The sequence below is a fragment of the Chelonia mydas genome, chromosome 9 (assembly GCF_015237465.2).
Source record: "Chelonia mydas isolate rCheMyd1 chromosome 9, rCheMyd1.pri.v2, whole genome shotgun sequence".
Taxonomy (NCBI): domain Eukaryota; kingdom Metazoa; phylum Chordata; order Testudines; family Cheloniidae; genus Chelonia; species Chelonia mydas.
Genome location: NC_057855.1, coordinates 88,079,679 through 88,106,012, shown reverse-complemented (window position 1 = coordinate 88,106,012; position 26,334 = coordinate 88,079,679). Strand labels below are relative to the sequence as shown.

The following is a 26,334-nucleotide window of genomic DNA, read 5'->3' as shown; positions in this document are numbered from 1 at the left end:
GGGCTCCTCGCTATGGGAGCGGTGGAGGAGATTCCTCAGGAGCTCAGGGGCAAGGAGTTCTATTCCTGATACTTCCTAATCCCCAAGGCCAAGGGGGGTCTGAGACCCATTCTAGATCTGCGAGGACACAACAAGTTCATGGTAAAGTTGAAGTTCCCCATGGTCTCCCTGGGTACAATTATCCCTTCTCTGGATCCGGGAGACTGGTACGCTGCCCTCGACATGAAAGATGCGTACTTTCACATAACCATTCGGCCTGCACACAGATGATTCCTATGGTTCCTAGTTGACCACAAACATTATCCATTTACGGTCCTTCCATTCGACCTTTCTACAGCCCCCCACATGTTCACCAAGTGCATGCTGGTTGTGGCCACTTTCCTCCGTTGGAGGCAGGTGCAGGTATACCCCTACCTCGACGACTGGCTGCTCAGAGGCCACACCAGGGGGCAGGAGGAGTCTCAGGTCAAATTGGTCAGATCCACATTCGAGAGACTGGGTCTCTTCCTCAACTTGAACAAGTCAACCTGGCCACCGACCCAAAGAACAGAATTCTTCGGGGTGCTGTTGGACGCGGTTCAGGCCAGAGCACTTTTGCCAGAGTCCCAATTCCAAGCCATGACGGACATCACTCAAGGCCTCAGGCAATACCCCACCACTGCAGCAAGGGGATGCCTGAGTCTCCTTGTCCACATGGCAGCCTGCACTTACGTGACCCAGCATGCCAGACTGAGGCTCACGCCACTCCAGGTGTGTCTCACTTCAACCTATCACCTGGGACACAACAGCCTGAATTCAGTGGTCATGGTGCCGGGGCAGGTGCTCGAGTCCCTTCATTGGTGGCTCGACACTCGGTCAGTATGCGAAGGAGTCCCCTTCAACAGCCCTCAGCCCTCCTTGTCCCTGGTAATGGAAGCGACAGCTCTGGGATTGGAGGCGCATCTGGGAGACGGCCAAACACAGGGCCTGTGGTCACAGGATGAGCTGTCCCTCCATGTCAACATCAAGGAGCTGAGGGCAGTGTCATGTCAGACCTTTCAAGCCCAACTACAAGGCCCGTGTGTAGCAGTTCTGACGGACAACACCACTGCCATGTTTTACATCAACAAGTAGGGTAAAGCCCGTTCCTCTCCCTTATGTCGGGAAGCCTCTAGCTGTGGGAGTTCTGCGTAGCCCACTCCATTCACCTGGAAGAATCTTTTCTACCAGAAGTTCAGAACGCACTGGCAGACCACCTCAGCAGGTCCTTCTGCAATCACAAGTGGTCCATCCGGCCGGATGTCATACACTCCATCTTCCAAAGGTGGGGGTTTCCCCAGGTCGATCTGTTCGCCACCTGGAGCAACAGAAAGTGCCCAATGTTCTGCTCCTTCTAGAGACATAGCCCAGAATCAACTACGGATGCACTCCTGCTACCCTGGGGAGGCCGCCTGCTCTACGTCTTTCCCCCGTTCCTTCTCGTGTACAAGGTCCTACTCAAGTTCTCAGGGATGAGGCAGAGATAATTCTGGTGGCACCAGCGTGGCCTCGACAACATTGGTACACCACACTCCTGGAACTGTCAGTGGACGCCCCGGTCACGTTGCCTCTCCACCCCAACCTGATCACTCAGGACCTTGGTCGTCTTCATCACACCGACCTGCAGTCTCTCCACCTCACAGCTTGGAAGCTTCATGGTTGAACTCCGTGGAGCTTCTGTGCTCAGAACAAGTAAGAGAGGTCTACTCGGTAGCAGGAAGCCCTCCACTAGAGCATTGTATCTGGGGAAGTGGAAAAGATTTACTTGTTGGTGCGACCAGCGTCGTACACCCCTCTCCAGACACCTGTACCTCTCATCTTAGAGTGCCTTCTGCACCTGAAACAGCAAGGCCTGGCAGAGTCCTCCATAAGACACCTCGCTGCTATCTCGGCCTTCCACACAGGAGCGTCTGGATGCTCCATCTTCACCAACCCTATGGATGGTCGGTTCCTTGAGGGTCTGGAACAGCTACATCCCCAGATCAGGCAGCCTGTCCCCGCATGGGACCTTAACCTGGTCCTCTCCAAGCTAATGAGGCCTCCATTCGAACCGCTGGCAACTTGCTCTCTTCTCTATCTGTCGTGGAAGGTAGCCTTTCTGGTCGCCATTACATCTGCAAGCAGTGTGTCTAAGTTAAAGGCCCTTACCTCAGACCCACCTTATACGGTTTTCCACAGGGATAAGGTGCAACTCAGACCTCTTTACAGGCCTTTCTTCTGAAGGTTGTGTCACACTTCCACACTAGTCAGGACATTTTCCTGCCTTTTTTTTATCCTAAGCCTCATGCCAGGGCAGCAACTTGGTCCTCGGTGCATACATTCACCTCTCATTACGCCATCATCCAGCATGCCAGAGATGATGCAGCTTTCGGCAGAGCGGTGCTCCAATCAGTGATTACATAACTCCGACCCTGCCGCCTAGGTAAGGCTTGGGAGTCACCTAACTGGAACTGATATGAACAATCACTCGAAGAAGGAAGAATGGTTACTCACCTTCTTGTAACTGTTGTTCTTTGAGATGTATTGCTCATATCCATTCCAAACCCACCCGCTTTCCCCTCTGTCGGAGTAACCGGCAAGAAGGAACTGAGGAGGCGCTAGGTCGGCAGGGTCATATATCGAGCGCCATCAAGGCACCACTCCAGGGGGCTCCACAGCCAACCCGACAGGTGCTTCTAGGGGAAAAACTTTCCAACGACACCTAATTGGAATGGACATGAGCAACACGTCTCGAAGAACAACAGTTACGAGAAGGTGAGTAATCGTTTTTTATCATCCTCTGTGTGGGTGTCCCTAGGACTTCTGGGGGCATGTCCCATGGTTCTTTATGCTGCAATAAGCTGAGCTGTTCTATGATTCTTTTCATGTGAATTGTGGGAGAACTCGTCTGTCGTTCCGGGCCCAGAGGGGGAACCGTGGAAAGGCACTGGAGGACTATCAGCATAGTAGTGGTTTATCCTGCATCCTCATTGCAAAGCAGGTGGGTTACCAGTCTGATTGAAAGGCTCACTCCAACTCAGCCTAGACGCCAGGATGAGCCAGCTAGCTAGCCTGGGCCGAAAGCACTGCTGCACTAGGGAGAGGGATTTTTGTATATGGACGGAGGGGGGGAGGGACTAGGAGCAACTCCCAACTAAGAGCCCAGGCAAGAGCAGGGAAGACATCTCTTTATTTAGGGAGCTGTTGGAAGCTGGGCTCTCTGAAAGATCTGGCCCAATGCTTATAACAGTGTGTTGGGGTAGGGGAATGGCAGCAGAAAGAACATGACGTACTCAGAGGTACATTAACACTTGTAAAAGGTGATTTTCTTGGACAGGTATAAGGGGAAGCAAAGCCAAAACCAGGTTCATTAATCAAGATGCAGAAACCAGAGCCTGGCACTCTTGTTGTTCCAACTGATCTGCTCTCGCCATCGCATACAAACATTGGGGGGGTTGGCAAAGATGAATCTCAGACTTACATCATTGTGCAGCAGGTAAAATCAGCTACTGTGATCCTTAAACAGCAGTGCTGAGATCAGGTCCAGAGCACCCCACATGGCCAGGATCAGCCAGAAATTAAAAACAGCTTGATATTTTTACCTAAGCTAATACTTTATATTGCACAGAAACATGGAAGTCAGAGATGGAAAAGAAACCTACTCATCAGAGCCAGACAGACAAGCAGAGAAATGTCATTTATATTGTTGAGGGTTGGACTGCTTTGTTGTGGTTTGAGGCATTCTAGGGGTTCACTCTCTAAAATATGGCCCAGGAGTAACTAAGGTTGTATGGCCTTAATAACCTAATATACGCCAATACAGCTAATACATCTAAGATCTCAGCTGGTGCACTGAGCCCACTGCCTACCGTACAGACCAATACTGTCGTATTGTTTCCTTATGCTCCCCCATCTGTCTGTATCCATTTGTTGTCTCTTGTCTTATACTTAGATTGTAAACTCCTTGGAGCAGGAACAGTGAAATCACCAGCATCTATTCGATGGTATGTCTCCTTACACAAAGTTCCAGGTCACTAAACTCTTCCCACTATATCTCACTGCTACCCATCCAGCTGCTACACCAGAACAGTAACACGTACAGAGAGCCTTTCACACTGATGTACTTTGTCAGCTGAACCTATCACTTCATCCCCCACTGAAATGTAATTACTGCTCAAGTGAGGTGGCTGTTGAACTCTGCAGAGAAAATGAAGATCATACATTGGACAGTAACTGAAGAGGAATATTGTATCTGAGACCATGGCTACAGAAACACAGTACAGAGAAGACAGAAAAGCTTTGCTGAGTTGTCTTTTAGAAGGTATTTTCCCTTCATTTCAGACATGGGATTGATCCACTACAGTGTGGAATGCGGAGAGTGTAGGTATAGCAGCATGCATGTTCCTTTGGAAATACTTACTATGTGTCTGGCAGCAAAGACACCATCGACTATGGCACAGCAGAACGCAGCAATGACTCCAAAACTGATGAAGACAATGGATGCAACTAGCTGTGGAAGGAAAACAAAGCAAAAGTATCATCTGCTTCTACAAAACATTTACTACTTCACACTTACATAAGGAGATTTATAAACCTATCTATCCCAATCAATAAACGTCCAGATGATCAAAGGTCCAAACACTGCCCTAGGCTGCACACATGCAGTTCTCACTGAAATCAATCAATCGGATGCACATCAAAAGGCAAGAATTTGTCACTAAAGAAAGTTTTTGTGAATGCATCACAACCCATGTGGCAACCCTACAGCGAAACAGCACTTGATTCTCTGCTGGAGAAGTGTACTGGGGATTTTCTGTTGTAACATAAGGGTAATCAAGACTTACAAGTGCTACACTAAGCGTTGTAGCAATTGATTTGCTCAACAAGTCAAATGTGTTGCTATTTTAAAATTTGCTGTCACACAGTAACACGTATTCCAGTTGTTAAATTAACAGAAATACTTGGGCTGTTTCCAAAGAGTTTGTTATTGACTGAACATGCTTGTCAGCAAATGACAGATTTTTCACTCTTCTTGGTTTCTAGATCAAGGTCATCATTTGCTGAGATTATAGAATTTTTATGGGAATCCCTACAATGGGCTAGATATTCAAGAAAGGATGCTTCCTACATAAAACCCTGGAACCAGAACACACGTGACTAGCCTAGGCCGTCTGTACTACAAGACCATGTCACGTCTCTCTTTGACCCATCTGTATATGGTCTAACAGAGCTTGACACTGGAAGTTCTCTGCATGCAGGGTTCTGTTTGTCTTCAGTGGCTATTCCGGGCATGGAGGATTTGCAAGAATGGACCTTTTTGCTGTAAAGTCATCAGGGAAGGGACCATGTGCCTGATTCTCCTCGCAAACCAGCTCTGCACCCGTGTGACGCCACTGCCTTCAGCAGAGTTCTCACTTAGGTCCGATCCTGCCACCAAATCCACAGAAAGACCCTTATCACCATGGCGAGTCCCTGTGAAGTCAGCAGAGCTCTACGCAGGCACAAGTCTGCCTGCAAGGATCCAATTGTAAGATCAGTGCCTAGCTCCTGACTGCGAGTATAAGACAAGAGCGAGGCCCACTGAGAAATAACGAATTGTTTTACTGCCTGGTATTCAGTAGAGCTGAGTGAAGGATTAACGACAGGATTCCAGGCCACCCAGCTTTAGACTTTGCTACACCACAAGCCAGACTCATTGAAAGATTCACTGAGAGTTGCCAACCTTTTGAGCAAGCTCAGAGCTGATTTCTGGGCAAGTGCCAAATCCCAGGCCAAATTCTTGGTTTCCCTTGATTTTGAGCTGAAACTCGACCCTTTCAAATGAATTTTGCTTTAATTTTCCAGTTCCATTTGGAGCCCAACTATCATAGTTAAAGTCAGGAGGTCTGGATCCACACGAGCTGGATCTCCATGAAGCTAGACCATGGTGTTTTGCAAGGCTCCAACTTTCAGGAACAAGAAAACAGGGAGATGTGCAGTCAGTGCGAGTTCCTCTCTAGACAGGATCTGGCCAACTGTGTATTGCACCCTGCCCACACGGGGACAAAGCCCTGAGGCCAGAAGGTTGATACTTCATCCCAGTGGCCATCCAGGTTGGATGGCAGAACCGTAGCACCGTGTGTCCCCACGACAACGTGTCCATGTCTCAGGAGGTTGATTCACTGAGATGCATCATCAAGTACTCTAGGATTGAATATCTCCCTCCGCTTGAGAGGAAAGGGCTCAGGTTACCCAGCCCTCCCCTCCAACTTGTTGTGGGGAGGAGTTTCTTGCGTCCCTCTTCTGGCAGCTGTTCTTTCGCCCACTCTCTTTCTTCCTCTACTGGGGGGAGGGCTAATCTCACTTGCGGGTTTTCTCCCCCACATTCAACATCAGGCAAATAATCCCATCTCCACTGTGGAGAAGAACTGCACAGTGACAGATGCAGCTGTCCACACACACACAGTGGGAGAGCTGGCTGGCTACCAGCCCAATCCCAGCAAGGGCTGCGGTGCCCCCAGGCTGGCCCCTTGGTCCCTTGAAGGCAGTGACTTGGCTGCAGCAGCTGAGCATGAGACTTCTAAATTATAGTATGTAACAACGACAAACCCAAAAAGCCAGGAAATTCACTGTTGACAATGATCTGCTGGGGGGGAAAATAATGGGTTTGTGCCCTTTTTTCGCACTTCTTCCCATTGTCTAAATAAAAGACCTTGTTCTGCCTGTCTTCTACATGAGAAACTCAGGGCTCCTCTACCGTGTTTCTCCTGGAAGTCTCCATGGACAACTGGAAAATGGGTAGAATGAGGACATCACTAGTAACAGTGAAAGCAGAGCCAAGGAGAAAGGATATTCAGTCAGGCTGTGGGTTTTTTTCCTTTTTGCTACCACCCGTTTCACTCAGACACCTGACAGACTTTTAGGAGAAAAACTCTCTTGGCTAACGAGTCATCCCCCCTCCACACTTTCAATTAGAGGCTGAGGAGCACATTCCAGCTCTCTGGTCCTCCATGGAAGCCTGCAGCCCTAAAGAGAGTGGTCAAGACGGGCTAATCTGCATATTGCGAAGGGTTTATTTATTAAATAGCAGAATTAAAAATGTTTAAAATACAACAAAGAAATGGGGCGGGGGGGGGGGGTGAGAAGGGCCAGACACCCAATCTACCCTGCTTTAAAAATTATCTTTAAGGGTATGTCTGTCTTCTCTGGGGAAAAGAAAAAAGAAAGAAAAGAAAAAAGCAAGGTGTATTCTTAACTCACATTAGCGAACTCAGGTTAAAAGAGCAGCAGACACAGCAGCTAAGCCATGATCAGCTCAAGTTCAACCCCACGCTCTCCTACAGGCTTTAGCCAGTGCTGCGAGCCCAAGTTAAAAGCCAAGCTGCTGTGTTATTCTTACTGCTATTTTAACCATGTTAGCTAACCTGAATTAAGAACACTCCTCCCCCTCTCCCCAGCGAAGACATGCCCTAAGGAAGGGCTGGCCTTCTGTTGAAGGGGCTAAGAACAAATGTCATGCCTGCTCTTCCTAATGAACTGTCTTGGTTGGATATTGCGGCCCAAACCTGCCTGCCAAAGTACCTATGGAAAACAACTGTTTGATCATCCCCTTGCCAAAATCCACTTGACTTGGCTAATAAGCATGGGGAGGGGAGAGAGCGCCTTGCTATAATATGAATCCCTCCAAGCCTTTTCTGCCCTCCTTTCCACTTGGTTTCACTTTCCTGCATTCCAGGAGAATGAGGCTTCCCTTTGGAAAGGTTGCTGGTGTATTCCACACACTTCTCTGCCACAGGCTTGAAATACTGCGATTTTCTTTCTCTCTAAATTATCCTTGTCTCTTCAGAAGCCAGTTCAGTGAGTGTCGAGAGATGGGGAGGCGGGGAGGCACGTCTATATGTGAAGGACTAAAAGCTGTTTGTTTTGTCAAGGTTTTGTTTTCACCCTTAAGAAAAGGCAGCCCTGTAGCCGGATTTATGGGCTACTTCAGAAGACACCGCTTGGAGGGAACTGGCATATTTCCCCTGCAGAACAGAGAAATGCTCCAACGGTTGTTTCCTATGCTTTTTCCATTCTCTGATGTTGAGGAAATCGGTCATTCGTTTACTGGCAGGAATGGAAAGTTGCTGTTGCCCATGTGAATGGGCTGCTTTGGTAGAAGGTAGAATAGGGGTAGCATGGCATTGCCAACACTTGCAAATTTACTGCAAGTTTTTTGGTATTGGGTGTTTGTCTTGAAGTCCCAGCTCCTGGAGTCACGTGACTACTTAAGACTCTCGAAATGTAAGTTTCTAACCTGCCTCATTATGGAGAGCAACTTAAAAATGTGAACACCGGTCCTCAAAAACTAGAAGCCCCCAAACAACCCCAAATTATTATCTTTAAAATCTCATGATTTTTAAGCCAGCCTCACTATTTTCAGCCAGAAATCCCTCCCCTGTGAGAGAAAAAGTCGTTTTACAGAGCTGGGATCATATATCCACCTCATTATTGACTCGATCATATCCAGTTTGCTGCTAGGGAGGAACCGAGGAGGTTAGCAGGAAGCTTAAGGAAGTCCTGAGCTCAGGTTACTGCCCGCCAAAGTTAGCTGGAAAAGGCTGGCTTATTTCTTTATCTGAAACACTTTCTGCTGTGTCTGTCACAGCTCCACAAAACCAGCTTAGCCACTGAGGTGCCTCTAAGGGAGAGCAGAAAAATGCTAAGGCCCCGACAGGAAAGTGCTCATGCAAGAGAGACAGCACCAGAGGGGGGTTTCTTTAGCCTTCTGTGATCAAGAGACAAATCAGCATCAGCCCCAGAGGTCTCCTTCCCATGTGAGGCAGGGATCAGCACAGAAAGCAGGAAAATCCAGGTTGGGGACTGGACGTATTTGAGCCTGTCAGAGTGAATGAGGACAAAGAACCCAGAATATGCCCTGTCTTGACCAAGCCACAGAATAGCACTTGTCAGTGAGCGTATTCACGAGGATCCAGTTACTTTAAATAACTTAAAAAGAAGAGGGCAAATGCAACTGGTTGCTGGGAGCAAGCAAGACAATCAGACAATCTCCTCTATTGCCAGGCTAGTGATGCAAGTACACAAATGTTCCGCTAAGCAGGCTGCATTATCAAAGTGATGATGGGAAGCTGGACAAATAAATATAGACATTCACATGGAGGATGTTCATAAGTAGGGAGTGGCACATAGCCCATTTGCTTGCAGGGACACAAGTTCTCCAGAACTTGACTGGGGAAATTGACTGGGATAGCTATAGTGGAGTAATTACTGCAGAATAAAGTCACTTTTATTCCAGAATAGATTGTCTACACAGGGGAGTTGTACCAGCATAGCTATAGCAGAATAATTATTCCACTATAGCTATGCCGGTCAATTTCGCAGTGTAGATAAACCCTTAGAAAAACCTTGCAGGTTGGCCAAATGTGCAATTGAGGCAGCTTAATGCAAGCCTGAAATCTCCATAAGAGGAACATTAGCAGGGCTTGGAGCTGCTACTGGCTTAGGCTGTTAACTCACATTGAAATGACTCAAGCAGATCTGAAAGGAAAGTGGTCCAGAAGGCAGGAGATAAGGAGAGTAATGGGGAGTAGAGGCAACATGGGATGGAAAAGACAGGAAGGAGAGGGGAAAAGGAAGAGGAGGAGAATGAGAGAATAGAAAGGGAGTGAGGGGAAGAAGTGGAGGGAGAGGAGAAGAGAGGCTGGGGCTGTAAGAGGGAATGACACCGAGACAACATACGGTTACATTTCTTCTACAGGGAGTGCATCAGAGAGACGCTCTCCCCAGGAAATGCTCTCCACAGTTTCCCCATGAAAGCCAGAAGGTAGATTCTCTCACAGTGGCTCTCAGGACGAACCATGGCCAGGTCCTCAGTGACAGGCCCCAAAGTGCCAAGCAAGACATCGCACTGTGCAAACGCTACACTGGTGTTTTTAGCAATCTGCACTGGCTGCCCAGCTGGAGTCTGAGATGTAGCTGTTGGCCTACACAAAGCCACGTGTAGCTGCAGGTTGACGTTAGCAATTATCCAGGACAGCAGATTTAGGGCAGTGGAAGGGAGAGAAGGAAGATGGCACCTGAACAATTAGGTCAATCAATTGTTTATTTTCTCCCTTCTTTAAAAGAATTTTCTAAATGGAGCATAATGCCTGAGACTTTCTCTTGTCCCACAGCTAATAAACATGTCTGTTGGCAGCGTGCTAGCAGCATACTGTAGTGTTAATCTGAATAAGCCACTGTGATTACTGAAGGGTTCCTTCTGCAAATATGTACTGAGTGTCTCTCTGACTCTCAGTGGAACTACAGCGAGTAATAGATGTTTACAGGATCAGGTCCTAAGTTAGTAAACCGTTGTATTTTATTAGCCTCTCATGTAAACATTACAGAGTTTCATCTCTTCTGGTAGGAGTTCCACGGCCACTGCACAATCATAGTTAAAATAGGTACCCTGATCCAATTACAAGTTTTTATCTGGCAAGCGTAGCTGACTACAGTTCCTGTGCATACAGACACAGGAAGGTATCTTCATGGCAATTTAATTTCTATCCTGATACTGGAGAAGCTACCCAGGATATGACTATAGAAGCACCATTAGCAGTTCTACAATGAAGGTTGTGCTGAGTTCTAGTCTATGCAGGGAAGAAAGCCCTTCTATTTGCCGTGACAAATATGTACGCTACACTATAATATGTGGGAGCAAGGGGAAGAGAGGCAATGGGTCAAATGCTTTTCCTCATTGTTGAACAATTCTGCCGGAGGCTTTTACCAAGCTAATGCACCGCAGCAGGTCATGGAGAAAACAGTATTTTTAAAGCCTCATCCAGGCCCTAAACAATTCAGTGAGTATTATGTTAACATGCAACATACGAACCATCCTTGTAAAACCAGGGGTGTCTGACAGGAATAAAGGGCCAGGAGCGGACACACTCAGAACACAGACAGGAACCGTGTCCCAAGCGCTAGCTGCTGCCACGGCAAAATTGCAATCACCAGCCAACCTAAGGTCATGGTGTGGTCCTTGCTGGGGTCACAGATACCTTCTTGGACGGGCCCCAAGGGCGATGTCCTGACCAGGTAACAAACCAGGCCTAGTTTACAGGTGAACATGAGATCGACCTCGCTACACTGCTTAGGGTACTGAAAAATGTTACATCTATATTGCCATAGTTAGGTCAAACTAACCCCCAGCGTAGATGCAGCCCGGTCGATGGAAGGATTCTTTTCTTCCGTCAACACAGCTGCCGTGAGTCGGAGAGATGGATTAACTACATTGACGGGAGAAACCCCGTCCATCGATGTAGGAAGCGTCGAGGCTGCTGCTGTAGCATAGACATGCCCTGATAGGCTGCTCAGGGCTTCGAAAAAATGCAACAGAGCCAACTTGGAGTCACTCTCTTATTTTATAGGCAGCCCCATAAAGAATGCAGGGCAGGCGTAATCTGAGAATGCAGGGCAGGCGTGGTTACTCAGCCAGCGCCTGAATATCCTGGTGCTGCAGCACCATGAGCCAGCTGCAAGCAGCAGACAACCCTGCTGGGGGAATGACCACATCACAAGGGAACGTGTTGCTGTTGCAACAAACGTGGATTGCAATAAACATGGGTTGGGCTAAGTGAAACAAACACCTTCATACCACATCAGACACACAGGGTCGGGTTCTCTGCTATAAGCTAGCTCTGCAACATTTGTTATGCACCTACTGCGGCAAGACATCTTGTTAAGGTGTGTGAGCCACTTTCATGTATGGGACTATCCCTGTACTCTGCAGTGAACAGAGCACTCACAAAATGGAGGGCTGGACAGCACTGGCTAGCACTAGGATCAGCCATGGCAGGTGCTTCTCCAGCTTTGCAAACTCACATTGGCCCTGGCCAGCAGCAACCCTATTCCTGGACTTCTCCTGCAGGGGCGGCCAATCAATGTTCCCTCTAATTTTTGACAGGCCATGTGCACAAAAAATTTATTCTGTGCAAATTGTTGTGCTTCTGTGCAAATTTTTGTGCGTGTGGTGTTTTGCCGTGCGCGCGGGGTTTAGGATCCGTGTGCGGGCGGACACGCGCACAGCTTAGAGGGAACAGTGCGGCCAACCGTGCCAAACTGTATTACTGGTTGTGATGAATGTGGAGGTGCTCGACAATGAACGTTCATCTGCACTCCCAAAATGCGCAGGATTTCTGAGCGTAGGATGGCCGCTCACGCATTCCTGGAATACTAGACATTCCACTACTTCCAGAAACGGCGTGACCCCCACCCCACCTGTGTGACCTCACATAGTGCATGCAAGGTCATCACGCTAACGGGGATGGAGCAGCGCGCTCTTCGAAAAGGCATCCAATCCTGGACAAAACCATGTTTGGTTTTGTCTCAGTACTGGATGGGGGACAAATCACCCAAAAAGAGAGGGCCGTCTTGTTTAAAATTGGATGAGTGGCCTCCGGTTTGTTGGAATGTCAGAGAGAGCAGACAGTTTAATCACACAGACGTGAGACCTGTGATGGCAAGCCATTATGGCTGAAGGCGTCTAGCTGCCAAACAACGGAGCAACCATCCCTGGAGCAGTATCTTAGGCCTGGTCTACACTGCAGGGTTAGGCTGACCTAAGCTGCCTGGCATCGACCTTGCTGTGGAAGTGTCTTCACTTAAATTTGGCTCCTGACAACTTAAGTGCCTCCCTCTGCCGATATAGTAACACCACCTCCTCGTGCGGCGTAGAGTCACAGTTGATGTAATTAGGTCGATGTGGTGTCAGTTTAGACACTGCGTTGCTTACATCGACTGTTACTGGCTTTCAGGAGCCATCTCACTATGCCCCATGCTGAGAACACAATCAATACAAGCCCTTGTGGTTAGGACACACACTGTTGACACAAGGAGCCAAGTGTGCGCACACGCAAGCTATTTAATAATTGCAGTGGCTGTATGCCAATGTAAGTTAGATCGACATAATTTTGTGGTGTACACATGCATGGCCTTAGATGCTCTGGCTGGGACACTGGGAAAACCAGTCTGAAGCTAAGGGAAGTCTTCACACCTGGGCCCTGTAACAAAAGCCGTTGGGCAATAGAATAATTGGATTCATCCACAGCCAAGGCAGGTGGGGCTTTGAGAAAAGGTGTTCCCTGAAGGGAAAAACGTAGTCCAGGAGACAGTGACACACACTGACCCTCTGGAATCAAATCAATGACCAGGCTGGGGCCCACAACTCCTGGGCTTCCTAAAGTTATGAGCATTACAGGACCAGAGCAAGCCCAGTTTAAGAAGGAACCCATCTAACATAGCTAGTAGTGAAGTGTAAGATTGGGTGACTAAACATGCATGCCAGCTGTTTGCTGTTTTGAAATCCTTTTCTTTAATGCTTTTTTCCATTCTCTAAGAAACCTGCTTGTTTTATGAAGGCTGTCAATCATGTTTCCCAAGGGAAGAAATGCAGGTGTCTAGTCAGGCCTGCATGGCAATAAGTGGGTGGCACCAGCGGGGTGTCGTACCCAGATTCCAGTCTAACAGTGGGAAATTCTCCTCCCCGAGACAGATAAGGGCATGAGGCCAACCACCTGGGTACACTCAGAGACACCAGCAACCCCATAACCGTGACACAAATTTTGCAGCACAGACAGAGATCCACATTATAGTTCTGACTAAACCAGTCTCTACAAGTCAGGAGTGGCGGCAGTAACTTCCTTTGTACTCTTGAGTGGGGAAATGGGCCAAACCGACTAGCATCCTTTGGAGAGGATCACGTCCTAGAGGCTGGGTTCAGCTTTGCATTTAGTTTGAAGGAAGACTTCTAAGCAATGAGCGGGATTCACAAACCGCTATAGTTCCTACAGAGCAGTGGCTTCCAAATTGTTCTAAGGACCAATTTTTGGTGGTCTGTAAAGAGCTGGCTGTTCCCACAAAGCTAACGCTCTTTGTGTCGTCCACTCAATCATGTTAAAAAGACAGCACAGGATACTTTAAATGCCTTCCCCCACCTTAGTTTTCAGTGTAAGCGATTACTGTAATTGCCACAGGGCTGCGACATAATTGTGGATGGGAGGGGAGTTGTGCATGAGACAGTCCTCCTGTGAAGAGATGGTCTACAGTACGCTACAAAAAAGTGTGAGAACCTGCTCACCAGCCCCAGCAGCATGAGAGCATCCTGGAAAAGGCTTAAAGTGAATGTTCGCCAAGTCCATGTTAGCCAAGGCACAAACCTCTATGTCAGAGCTGGGATACTGAATGAATAGTTTCTCTTCTCATTTTAGCGGATATTAGGGGAACGTTGATGTACCTTGTTTCCCTGTCATTTACAGCTTCTCATATCTGTAGTTTGGATCCTTTTGTTACTGGATGAAAAATAAATCTCGTTTTATGCTACCCCGTTGGAGAGGTGCTTGAAAATAAAGCCATAAGGAATAAAGAGCATGATCGACCCCCACCCTCAGATACACTGCATTAAAATACTTTCGCGTATGAAGCCTGAGAAGTTGATCATGTTTCAATTACAATCTGCCGCCCCACTTCCACCACCTACATTACTCAGTGACACTGCTCTATAAATATCTGATGGACATTTCACCTATCTTTTTTTTTTTTTTTTTCCTCTAAAGCATACCATTGTTTCCAGAAGGTTTTTCGGTTTTAATCACTCTTGGGCTGTCTATAGGATTGGCACTCCCACTAGCCCCCCGTATAAATCATGCCACATCATTTGGCTTTAAAATAAACATTTAATCTGATTTTAGATTGATTGGTAAATACAGTAAGGCCAAAAAAGAATTGTGCATCACCCCTCAGAAAAGTGACTTATTAAAAATGATTTCAAATACAGTATGATAGGAGCACAGGAATGACATGGGGCTTGATCGTACAGCGTTCTGAGTACCCTGGCTCAGTCCAGCAAAATACTCAAGCATGCGCTTAACTTTAAGCACTTGAGTAGTTCCACTGAGTTTAAGGGGACAGTGCTCTTAAAGTTAAGTTAACTCTTAAAGTTAAGCCCGTGCTTAAATATTTTCCTGGATTGGGCGAGAGTGCTCCCATGTGCTAATTTTTGCTTCTTAAAGACAGCCCAAAAGGGTTGTTTACATTTTTCTTTCTTGTTTTTTTTACCTTATAAATATCAGGGCTGACAACACTGGTTTCCCTTGGTTTTGCTGGAGGACTTGCTGGGGTTCTCCAAGGATGTACATTGTTATCTCTCAAACCTCAGCTGACGGGATGGGAGAGGGAAGATGTTCATTCTTTAACAAAGGTTTCCTTTCTCCAAAGAATTAGTCAGGCATTGGAGTTAAATGGATATAAGCAAAAGGAAAACATAATTTTGAAAAGCCTGATTAAAAATCCCTTCCCTGCCCAACTTTCCCCTCTCATTGCTCTTGTGATATCATTTCACTATTTCTCCAAATACTGCAGTCTTTCAGGCTTCATAGGACCTGAATTTACAAGCAAGAAGTAACTTTTTGTGAAAATAATTATTTCAGGCCTTTCCTACATGACAAACAAGAAGGAAGAAAAAAAAAAAAAAGGTAGGGCATAAGCTCATTTCCCCCCTTTTTTGCAGGTGTCACCTGAGGTGCATAAAGTGCTTTGATATGTTGGAATATGAAGTGCTACAGGGAAATCTCTTGGCCATTACAAGGGGTAATGCTTTCCTGAACATTAAGGGATGAGGAGGAGGAAGATGGCAGAGAGTTAATGTGTAGGTAGGTACAGTTATGTTGCAAATAGGTACAGTTATGGGCTCAGGTAGTTCCCACATAAATACAGTTCTGTTCCAAGTTCCATCCTGACCTCTGACACCTTTTCAGTTGCTCAAAACTTTCTCAAAACAGCTCCTGTGGGGCTCATGTCTTCCATGCTTCAACTCAGCTTACTTTTTTTTTTTTTTTTTTTTTTTAATTTCAAGAAGTTCAGTACGGCAGATTGGAGTTATTCAGTGAAAGGAGTGGTCATTTCCCAAACATTCCTCAGATAAGCTGCCTGCACACTGCTAACAACAGAAGAAACAACAGTGTTTCAAGTTCTGAGCATGGCAAGCGTGGAACATTCATGACAAACTTCTCTACGTTTTCTCATGCATAATCACTCCTCATGCAAATCTAAACAGCTAAGGCACAAAATGAGTTGCACCCAGCAAGGGACACAGAAGGGACTAAGACGACATTCTATAAATACAGTCAGATAAAAAGGAAGACAAGGAAAGTGTAGGTCCTCTAGTTAGCAGGGAAAGACCGCTAATAACTGATGACATCATGGAGGCTGAGGTGTTTGATGCTTATTTTGTTTCAGTCTTCACTAAAAAGGTAAATTGTGACCAAATACATAGCACAATTAATATTAACAACAGAGGGGAAGGAATACAAGTCAAAGTAGGGAAAGAACAGGTTAAAAATATTTAGATAAGTTAGATGCATTCAAGTTGGCAGGACCTGATGAAATTCACCCTAGGGTACATAAGGAACTAGCTGAAGCAATCTCAGAACTGTTAGTGATTATCTTTGCGAACTCATGGAGGATGGATGAAGTCCCAGAGAAGGGCAAGTCATACCTATCTTTAAAAAGGGGAACAAACAGGACACAGGAAATTACAGACCAGTCAGCCTAACTGGAAAGATGCTGGAACAAATTATTATAAAATTAATGTGTAAGCACCTAGAGGATAATAGGGTTATTAGTAATAACCAACATGGATTTGTCAAAAACTAATCATTACAAACCAACCTAATTTTCTTCGTTGACTGGGTTACTGGCCTAGTGGATAGGGGGATAACTGCAGACATCCTATAGCTTGATTTTACTAAAGCTTTTGACACAGTTCCACTTGACATTCTCATAGGCAAACTAGGGAAATGGGTACTAGACGAAATTAGTATAAGGTGAGTGCACAAGTGTTTGAAAGACCATACTCAAAGAGTAGTTATCAATGGTTTACTGCCAAACTGGGAGGGTGTATCAAGTGGGCTCCTGCAGCGATCAAGTCCTGGGTCTTGTACTATTCAATATTTTCATTAAGGACTTGGATAATGGAGTGGAAAGTACACTTATAAAATCTGCGGGTGACACCAAGCTGGGAGGGATTGCAATCACTTTGGAGAACAGGATGAAAATTCAAAATGACCTTGACAAATTAAAGAATTGGTTTGAAATCAACAAGATGAAATTCAATAAGGACAAGTGTGCAGTATTTTATTTGGGAAGGAAAAACAAACAAACGTACAGCCACAAAATGGGGAATAACTGGCTAGGCAGTAATAGTGCTGAAAAGGATGGGGGGGGGGGGTTATAGTGGGTCACAAACTAAATATGAGTCAACAATGTGATTCAGTTGAAAAGAAGGCTAATATTCTGGCGTTCTGTAACAGGGTTGGCTGCCTCTTGAGCTGCCCCTTGTGGCCAGAGGTCAGTCTGCAGTGCCCTGCCCTTTCTCCTCTTTCTTCAGTCCCCGGGTAATTCAAAGAATCCCCTCAAGGGGTCCCATTTATTTAGTCTCTAGGTGCACCTGGCCCTCCAGGCCCTACCCCTAGTTCAGTCTCTCTCTCCCGGTTGTCCAAAATAACACAAAGTCTTTGAAAACAGAACTCAAACTCTCACAGGCTTCATCCCAGTTTCAGCTGGGCACAGCCCTTCCTCCCTGAGGGTCGGTCAGTCTGTCTGCTTCCCAGTACCTCCTGCCTGGAGTCTGCCCTTCTCCACAGGCTTTCGCAGCTGATGTCTTCCACTTGGTGACTCAGGGCCCTGCATGAGCCTTCGACTACTCCCTTAAGTGTCTAAAGGCGTAGCTGCAGTTTCCTAAGCTTCTCCCCCTTCGCCGCAACTTCCTGATCCTTTTATACTGGAATCACCTGATTCCACTCACCTGGCTCATTCTGTAAAGACTTAGGCCCAGGCTCTCCAGTCCATGGACAAGCCACCCTGTTAATCCATGTAACAGGAGTGTCATATGTAAGGCACCAGCAAAGCAGAAGTTTTGCCTAAGGAAGGACTGTGGGTTCCAGACTTAAAGAGTATTTTCGGTTTATCAGTAATACTATTGTGCTGGCTCTTTTTATTCAGGGTTTTTGGGCCAGATCCTCAGCTGGTAAGGTCAGGGCAGCTCTAGTGACCTTAATGGAGCTACAGTGAATTACAGCAGCAGAATAGCTGGCCCTTTAAACTTAACTACAAATGAGACAAAGACATGGAAGTTCATTCGTTACTGTTCAACAAGTCTACAAAAATGTAAGGCTGACAAAGGCGCGACTTTAGTGCTAGGCAAACACATTCTAGCACTTTAAAAAGAAGGTTTATTACTATTGTTTTGGTAATTTTTAAAATAAATTAGCTACACAGATACTGAACTTACCATTTGTCTTTTGTTTTCTATCAAGTTTGATCCAATTATTCCAAGAAATGACCCAAAACCAAGCTGAAAAGCAACATATTGCAAATGTTTACATATGGAAGATACCCACCATAGTTAGCATACACACAGAGTAGGGTTAGACCCAGAAGCAACAAAAAAATGTATTTCAAACATTTAACCTTTCCTCTTTTTACAAGAGGCCCAAATTTAAAATCTCATGCAGCTGAAGACAATAAATGCTGGAATCATGTTCGTGGTGTGATGCCTCTAATTCTTCCCACCTGAAATTGCTGAGTACACAATTTACATGGTAATAAAAATTACCTCAAGCATATAAAAATAAAAAAAAATATAGAAACATTGTGAAAAATATAAAAACTAAAAATAAAAAATTAAAAATAAAAAAAACATTGGAAAACGGATGCAAGATGAGGATTTGTATTGCTGGTCTTCTTGGAAAAAAGTTGGCCCATGCACGCCCCCTCCAGCAAACATTTACGCAGGCAAGTAACTTTATGTATGTGGAGCAGACCCATGGAAATCAACGGGACTATGCAATAAATGTTTGCAAGACCTGGGCCTAAGTGACTGTGCCAAGGATCACCAAAATCTTAAATTAAACAATAAGATTATTAGTCATTAGAAGTAAATGTTTGTATTTATTGCACTGACATTCATACTAGCACTCATTTAACTTCTTCCATTCCTGCCTCATTTAAAGGGGTGTCACGAGATGCTTTTGAGGACAATTAACAATAATCCTAAAGCAAACTATTAGAAAATAATCTCACTGCCCTTAGTCAGCATAATGTCTCAATACAACAGACCCTGCTGTGCCTGTTTTATATAGTCTGTTTATTAACCTAATGATTGAATGCTATTGATCCTCTTATTAAATCTGAAAACCCAATTGATCAGCTGCTGTAGATTTTGAGGATTTTGGTCTAGCTGCTGGTAGCAGCTACCCAAGAAATAAAACAGGGAAGAGTGTCCCTGAATGACCACATTAGAATGATTCAAGGAACAGAGACAAGTAGCTTGTGATCCACATTTAGGTTCTGGAAAAGGAAAATTTGTTTTCTACAACCTATATTAATCGAAATGTCCATGAAATTTAGCCAACTCAAAGTAAATGAAAACAGATGTTTGGATTTAAGTCCTTCCCTGCTTTGTTTGCAACCCAAATACTTCAGTATTATTGTGTAATGCAAAAGAACCAGAAAATGAAACTGACTGGTCTATTTTCATTGTCCAAACTGAGCAAAAAGGAGTCAAACAGCAAAACTCACAAACATCAAATTACACCTTTTAAAATTATTTCAACATAGGAATCTACAGCACTATCGGCAACAAAGCTATAGATAGCACTTTTCACCCGACAGCGTTTAAGCAGCAGGGCAAGGTGGTTTAGCAGGTATCTAGAGCAGATATTTAAGAAAACTTGCATGTGTCTGTACACAGTTGATCTGACATACATTTAAAGAGAAATGTGCCCTTGGCTGTAGAGAATAGCCACAGACCAATAGGTGAAATGCAATAATAACTGAAACGGAAAAGTATGAATGAAACTTGTGCAGGTGCAGCAGTAACGGTGTCTATGGGCCTGTCCACCCAGTGCAGCAGGGGTAGACAGAAAAATACGTTATTGATATTTACCAGACTTCATTCATCACCAAAGGGAAAGATAACTCAGTGAGCCTGAGTTGTCATGTTATACACTGGTGGCTACATTCAGTGCGGGAAAGAACAAAACCACCAAAGCTGTGTTAGTACTGTAAGAAAGAGATGGCATTTAGGGTGGCATTGGAATCTGCTGTCACATCAAAAGAGTAAATAGCTTCCCGGAATGGCCTTTTACACTTACATTTGGATGTAATATGAAGACATCTCAGTAAGCATTGTGTGGCCTCCACAAAAACAGTCACATTTCCAAACCCAGCTGTCTTACAGATCAAGTCTCATGATATTTGGTGGTGCTTTTTCTTTTTAAACTCCCAGCTCCTGGACTCGTGTGATTACACGAGAATTTCAGCTTGCCTTAAACCAAACAAAAAGGTTTCTAGCCTTCAGTTGTGGAGAAAAGCTTGCAATTATGAAATCTGAAGTCTCTAAAACCCAAAGATAAATTTATAACTTTTTTTTTTTTAAATCTCATTGTTTTTAAGCCAAGCTTGTAATTTTTTGGGCCTGGCTCATGATTTCTGAACACATGGGGATGGCAATCTTGCCTACACCCACCAAATACTCCCTTAAATATCTTTCACTCCAATTCTCCGCTCACACATTAACTCGAACTTAAGGTACAAGAAGAAAAAACACACCAACAAAAAGTCTTATCCCCAAAACGTCATCATAAGAATCTGCTATCCAGAGCAATGTCATGCACAAGGTACATTGGCCAAAACTGCCAGGGTCCCTAGGAGGCATAATGGATCATGTAAAAAGGCAACTACTTAGCTAGTTTTGCTAAACAATAAAATTAACCCCAGATATCTTGATGCTGATTTATGCATTTTATGAATAACTAATGGCACGAAAAGAATAAAGTGTCAAGTAATAATTTCTGTGATTTCCCATTTTGATGGTTTTCTTCTGGGGCGGGGGTATCTGAAATGTAACCACCTGATCAGTGGGAGGATGGTTTTGAAAAGGAAATTCGGAAGCCCGCTCACTAAAATGCATTACAGGAAGGATAGTCCAGGACTTAAGGCACTCGCCTGGGACATAGGAGATCTGGATTCCATTCCTTGCTCCGCCACAGACCTTCCATGTGACCTTGGGCATTTCACTTAGCCTCCCCGTGCCTCAGTTCTCCATCTGTAAAATAGTTCCCTGCCTCACAGGGGTGTTGTGAGGATAAATACATTAAAAGATTGTAAGGTGCTCAGACACTGTAGTGATGGGGGTCAGATACGGTGCTACAGTAGCAATAATGAGTATGATAGATTAGAGATTTGCTCTCAGTTTGTGCTCCTATCTTATCCACCTGCCATGATTTAACTTCTCTTAGCACAAATAATTCATATTTTATTAGAGTAGCAAGAAACAACTGCAAGCGCCAGGTATTTTTTTATTGTTTGGTTTTGTTTTTCAGAATTGGTCATACAACTTTTTACAGACATGCAACTTTTTGCGGGGGGTGAAGGGGTGTGAGGGCTCTGGTTGGGGGTGCAGGCCCGGGGGTGAGGCCCAGGATGAGGGGCTCAGGGCTGGAGTAGAGGGTTGGAATGCAGGGGTATGAGGGCTCTGGCTGGGGGGGTGGGGTGGGGCCGGGAATGAGGGGCTCAGGGCTGGAGCAGAGAACTGGGGTGCAGGGGGTAAGGGCTCTGGGATGGGGCTGGGGATGAGGGGCTCAGGGCTGGAGTAGAGGGTTGGGGTGAAGGGGTGTAAGGGCTCCAGCTGGGGATGCGGGTTCTGGGATGAGGGGCTCAGGGCTGGAGCAGAGGACTGGGGTGCAGGGGGTGAGGGCTCTGGGATGGGGCCAGGGATGAGGGGTTTGGGGTGCAGGAGGGTGCTCAGGGGCTACGGCGGGGAGAGAGGACTCCCCCCAGCTCTCTCTCCCCACAGCAGCAGCACCTGGGCTCGTCTCTCCCCGCCATGGCAGCTCTGGGGTTGGGGCTGCAGGATAGGCACCCCTACCCCAGCCCCAGAAAGTCTGGCCTAGGGGAGGGCTCCCCGGCCGCGGCGGGGGCCAGGCCAGTCTGGTTGTGGCTGAGGCAACACCACTGCAGCAGGTCTGGATGACCTGTCCACGGCTGGGTCTGGGCCACTCCGGCCACGCTTGGGGCCAGCCCTGGCCGCACTGCAGCAGAGTTGGGGTTGGGGGAGGGGTGCTCCATGCCCCAGCAGGTTGGGATCCGGCAGCAGGGGCATCCCTCCCCTCGCTGTGGCAGGTCCCTGGGTGGGTTTCTTGAGCGCCTGCACAGCCACGCAGCTTACAGGGAACTTAGGGGGCAACTGCAGATAGTTTTAAATACGACAGACGGAATCTGTCTTAGAAGGAGCCAGCATGGACCTTCTCGCCACACATGCCAATGTTATCTCAAAAATTAGGGCCTATGTGAACCCAGAAGCAATGGAAGAACCGCTGGTCAGCAAGAAGCAATCAGGAGAAAAGGCCTCAGGGAAAAAGGGTGTTGTGAATCTTATCTAGATTAAGATTGAATATAAGGGTGAGCTGTCTCAAAGTGTTTTTTTTAGCTGAAGTCAGTAATTGGCCGTGACATCATACGTTTGCAAAAAGAGTTATGAATTTGAGGGTTCTTTGTCAGACCCTACCTGATCATGCTGGAGCCTGCCAGAATGAGACGGTTTTCCCTGGGTCTGGCTGATTTGTAAGCATACTGATCATATGCTTATGAATACTTTGTTACTGTGTTGGGGGTAGAGCAATTGTATAAAATAACCATTTGGCCTTTGGACTTAAGAAAGGAATTTATCTCCCATATTAATATTTCCATTATTAAAAATTCCAACAAGGAGTCCCCCCTTCAGACACCTGACCATGATAAGGAGAAGAAAGAAGAGGACATGGGAGGATACGTTTAGTGAGAGCCTGCAAGCCAGGGCTGCATCAGACCGGGAGCAGAGGGCCTGGAGGGTGAATATTGTAGAGAGAATGGACAGGGAAAGAGCAAACAGGAGAAAGCCCCAGAAGACACAGAGGGAGATGCACCAGGATATAATGGGGCTTCTCCAGCAGCAAACACAGATGCTGCAGAGTCCTGATGACCTACAGGTCCAACAATCAAGGGCTCACCTCCCTTTGCAGTCGTTGGAGAACTCGATTTGAGCATCTACCTACACATCTAGTCTGCAGTTTAGTTTAGTCTGCAGAAGAGAAGAATGAGGGGGGATTTGATAGCTACTTTCAACTACCTGAGAGGTGGTTCCAGAGAAGATGGTTCTAGACTATTCTCAGTGGTAGAAGAGGACAGGACAAGGAGTAATGGTCTCAAGTTGCAGTGGGAGAGGTTTAGGTTGGATATTAGGAAAAACTTTTTCACCAAGAGGGTGGTGAAACACTGGAATGTGTTACCTAGGGAGGTGGTAGAATCTCCTTCCTTAGAAGTTTTTAAGGTCAGGCTTGACAAAGCCCTGGCTGGGATGATTTAATTGGGGATTGGTCCTGCTTTGAGCAGGGGGTTGGACTAGATGACCTCCTGAGGTCCCTTCCAACCCTGATATTCTATGATTCTATGATCCACCCCCCAACATTTCACATGGCATCATGGGCTGTTTCACATACACTGACCTGTGAGAGCTACGATTGCTATACGTGTAGCCAATATGAACTGAATTGGACAGGAGTGTTCGTTCCTCTTGTGAAGTTCTGTTAATTTAATTCACAAGTTTTTATTGTATTTGCTTTTTAATTGCACGTTGGAATTTTGCACTGGTTTTGATATACAATAAAATTTATTTTTTGGTAAATAATTCATTTTTATTACTTCACAGTATATGCTTCAGTAGCACTTGGCATTCTGCAAGCGCCCACTACTTGTTATTGTACAGGGCACCAGAACTCACAGGATCAGTGACAAACACCGAGTAATAATTATGAATATACAATAAGCACTGCAAAATTAATAGGTGCATTACCAGACAGGGTTATAGTCATAAATGTACACCAAGCACCACACAATTCCTAACAGCCCCCAGAACTGCAGGGCCAGACAGAGCACAGTTCACCGCAACACATTACTGCAGCTGACTGTCAAAAAGCTCTTTCAAGGCCTCCTCAGCTGCATAGCTCCGCATTGAGCTCTAATAGTCCTGGTGTCTGGCTGTGCAAATTCAGTCTGGCCATGCGAACTTAGTCTGGCTGTGTGAACTCAGCTGCTCCACCTCGGCCCTCCACCCTGGCAGTAACTTTTACCCCTTTGCCTAATAGATAGTGGGCAGGATACAACATGAAGCTATAACCATTGGGATAGCTTTTTTATTGAGATCCAATCCAGTGAGTAAACAACGCCAGCACCCCTTCAATCTACCAAACATACATTCAACTGTCATTCTGCACCTGCTGAGCTGGTAGGCGAATCTTTCCTTGGTGCTGTGAGGTGGCTGGTGTACGGCTTCATGTGCCAGGAGAGCAAGGGGTAGGCTGGGTCCTCAGGATCACTATTGGCACTTCAACATCCCCAATGGTAATCTGCTGGTCAGGAAAGAATGTCCCTGCTCACAGCTTTCTGAACAGCCCTGTGCTCTTAAAGATGCGAGTGTCTTCCCTGACCAGCCCACACTGATGTTGGTGAAGTATCCCTGATGATGAAGGCTAAGATTTTGTCACAAGCAAAAAAGAAAAATTCCCGGAAGCCGTGACCTGTCTGTGGCTTTTACTAAAAATATACCCGACAAAATGGGGATCTGCGGGTCCCCACACCACCTGAAGCAGGGCAGCTGCACAGGGGCTGGAGTCACATGCAGCCGCTGGGGGTGGCGGGGTACCACTGCTGCCGGGAGCTGTGGGGGTTTCCCCTGCCGCCTGCAGCTGCTGGGAGCTGTGGGGCTCCCCCGCCACCCGCGTGCTCAAGATTCTGTGACTTCCGTGACCTCCGTGACTAACTCGTAGCCTTACCGATGACCCACCAACCCTTGCACAGCCACAGAAAAGTAGCCCTTCCTGTTGATGTACTCTGTGGCAAAGTGGGCTGGTGCTAAAACAGACGGCAAGCATATCCCTATTGCCTCGCTGCAGTTCGGGAACCCCATTGCTGCAAATCCATCCACTATGTCCTGCACTTTAATGGCCCCCCATACTTGCCTGGCAACAGCCCCCATTGCGGATTTACCAACTCCAAAACAATTTCCCACTGACTAGTAGCAATCCAGCACTGCCAGCTTTCGCTGCGTTACCGTCACTCACTTCTTAACTGTCAGTGCAGCTGTCATTCTGGTGTCCCTGTGCTGGAGGGCTGGGGTGAGCTCGGCACACAGATCCAGGAATGTGGCCTTTTGCATCCTAAAGTGCTGCAGCCACAGCTTGTCATCCCGAACCTGCCTTACGATGCGATCCCACCAGTCAGTGCTCGTTTCTTGGGCACAGTTGCAACACTCAGCGGTCTGCAACTGCTCCGTGAATGCCGCCAATAACCTTGAATTGGTTTTTTCTGTGTCCCACAGCAAACTGTCCCTCCACAAAATCATCACGTCCCCCACTGCTCCGCTTCTTCCTGTGGCTCTGCAAATATCAGGGGATCGTTTGTCCTGTTGATGACAGTAGTGCAGAGCTGTGGAGGCTCCATGAGTGTGTCAGAGATGGCAGACAGTGAGAAGTGCCACGCAGGTTTGTGAGATTTAAAAAAAAGGCGCAAAAATGATGGGATAAGGATGGTATTATGGAATGGAGAAAGTTGCACGATGGGAACATGACCCCTTGTTCCCAGTCACCTCTGTGCGAGTTGTTTCTGTCCCACAATGCATCGCCAAAATTTCCCAAAAGACAGTGAACCAGATCATAGCAAGTTGCACACTGGGATGCCTACCCACGGTGCACTGCACTGTGCATTCACACAAGCACTCCTGGTGAGTATGCGCAGTGTCCACTCAAGGAGCCAAGCGTGCGCATGCATGTGCAATATCCTAACTGCAGCAACCAGAGTTTGTAGTGTGGACGCGGCCTCAGACTCTCCTCCCAAATTCTAATCCATTTTCAAACACTAATTGTAGTGTGTAACTGTAACGGTGGAGACACACCACCACGGAGCCTCCTGCTGGTCGTGCTGGGAATTAGCTCTCTTGGACCACCAGGGTGCCTTTTACTAGAGGTGTCTCACTCGCCTTTACTTCCACTTCCTCCACCACTTCCTGGACTTGCGTTGCTCCTGGACCGCGGCATCCTCTTTGGGACACACCCCTCTGGCTGTGCCCCAGCCCGCTGCCTCCCCCGTTTCAGGGGACAGGCCGTCCTCAGTCCCTCTACTTGCCTCAGCAGCCAACTGCAGTTTCTAGTCTAGCCCCTGGCTTCAGGGGCAAACTGCAGCCTGGATTTAGGCCATTCTCCTCATTGGCAAGTAGGGAAAAAAGGGGAGGGG

General features: G+C 46.5%; 1 protein-coding gene across 3 annotated transcripts in view; it reads right to left on the bottom strand.

Moving 5' to 3' along the window:
• Positions 1 to 26,334, bottom strand: part of TMEM255A (transmembrane protein 255A) — a 50,136-nt gene that overhangs the window by 13,466 nt on the left and 10,336 nt on the right. For 2 of the 3 annotated variants that reach the window (XM_037908414.2, XM_037908413.2), the window contains exons 3-4: positions 18,299 to 18,361; positions 4,418 to 4,507 (exon numbers count right to left, since the gene is read on the bottom strand). In XM_037908414.2, coding sequence (XP_037764342.1) covers positions 4,418 to 4,507; positions 18,299 to 18,361 — 153 coding nt within the window. The remainder of the gene's footprint in view (positions 1 to 4,417; positions 4,508 to 18,298; positions 18,362 to 26,334) is intronic. The other variant, XM_037908415.2, reaches the window with a different exon arrangement.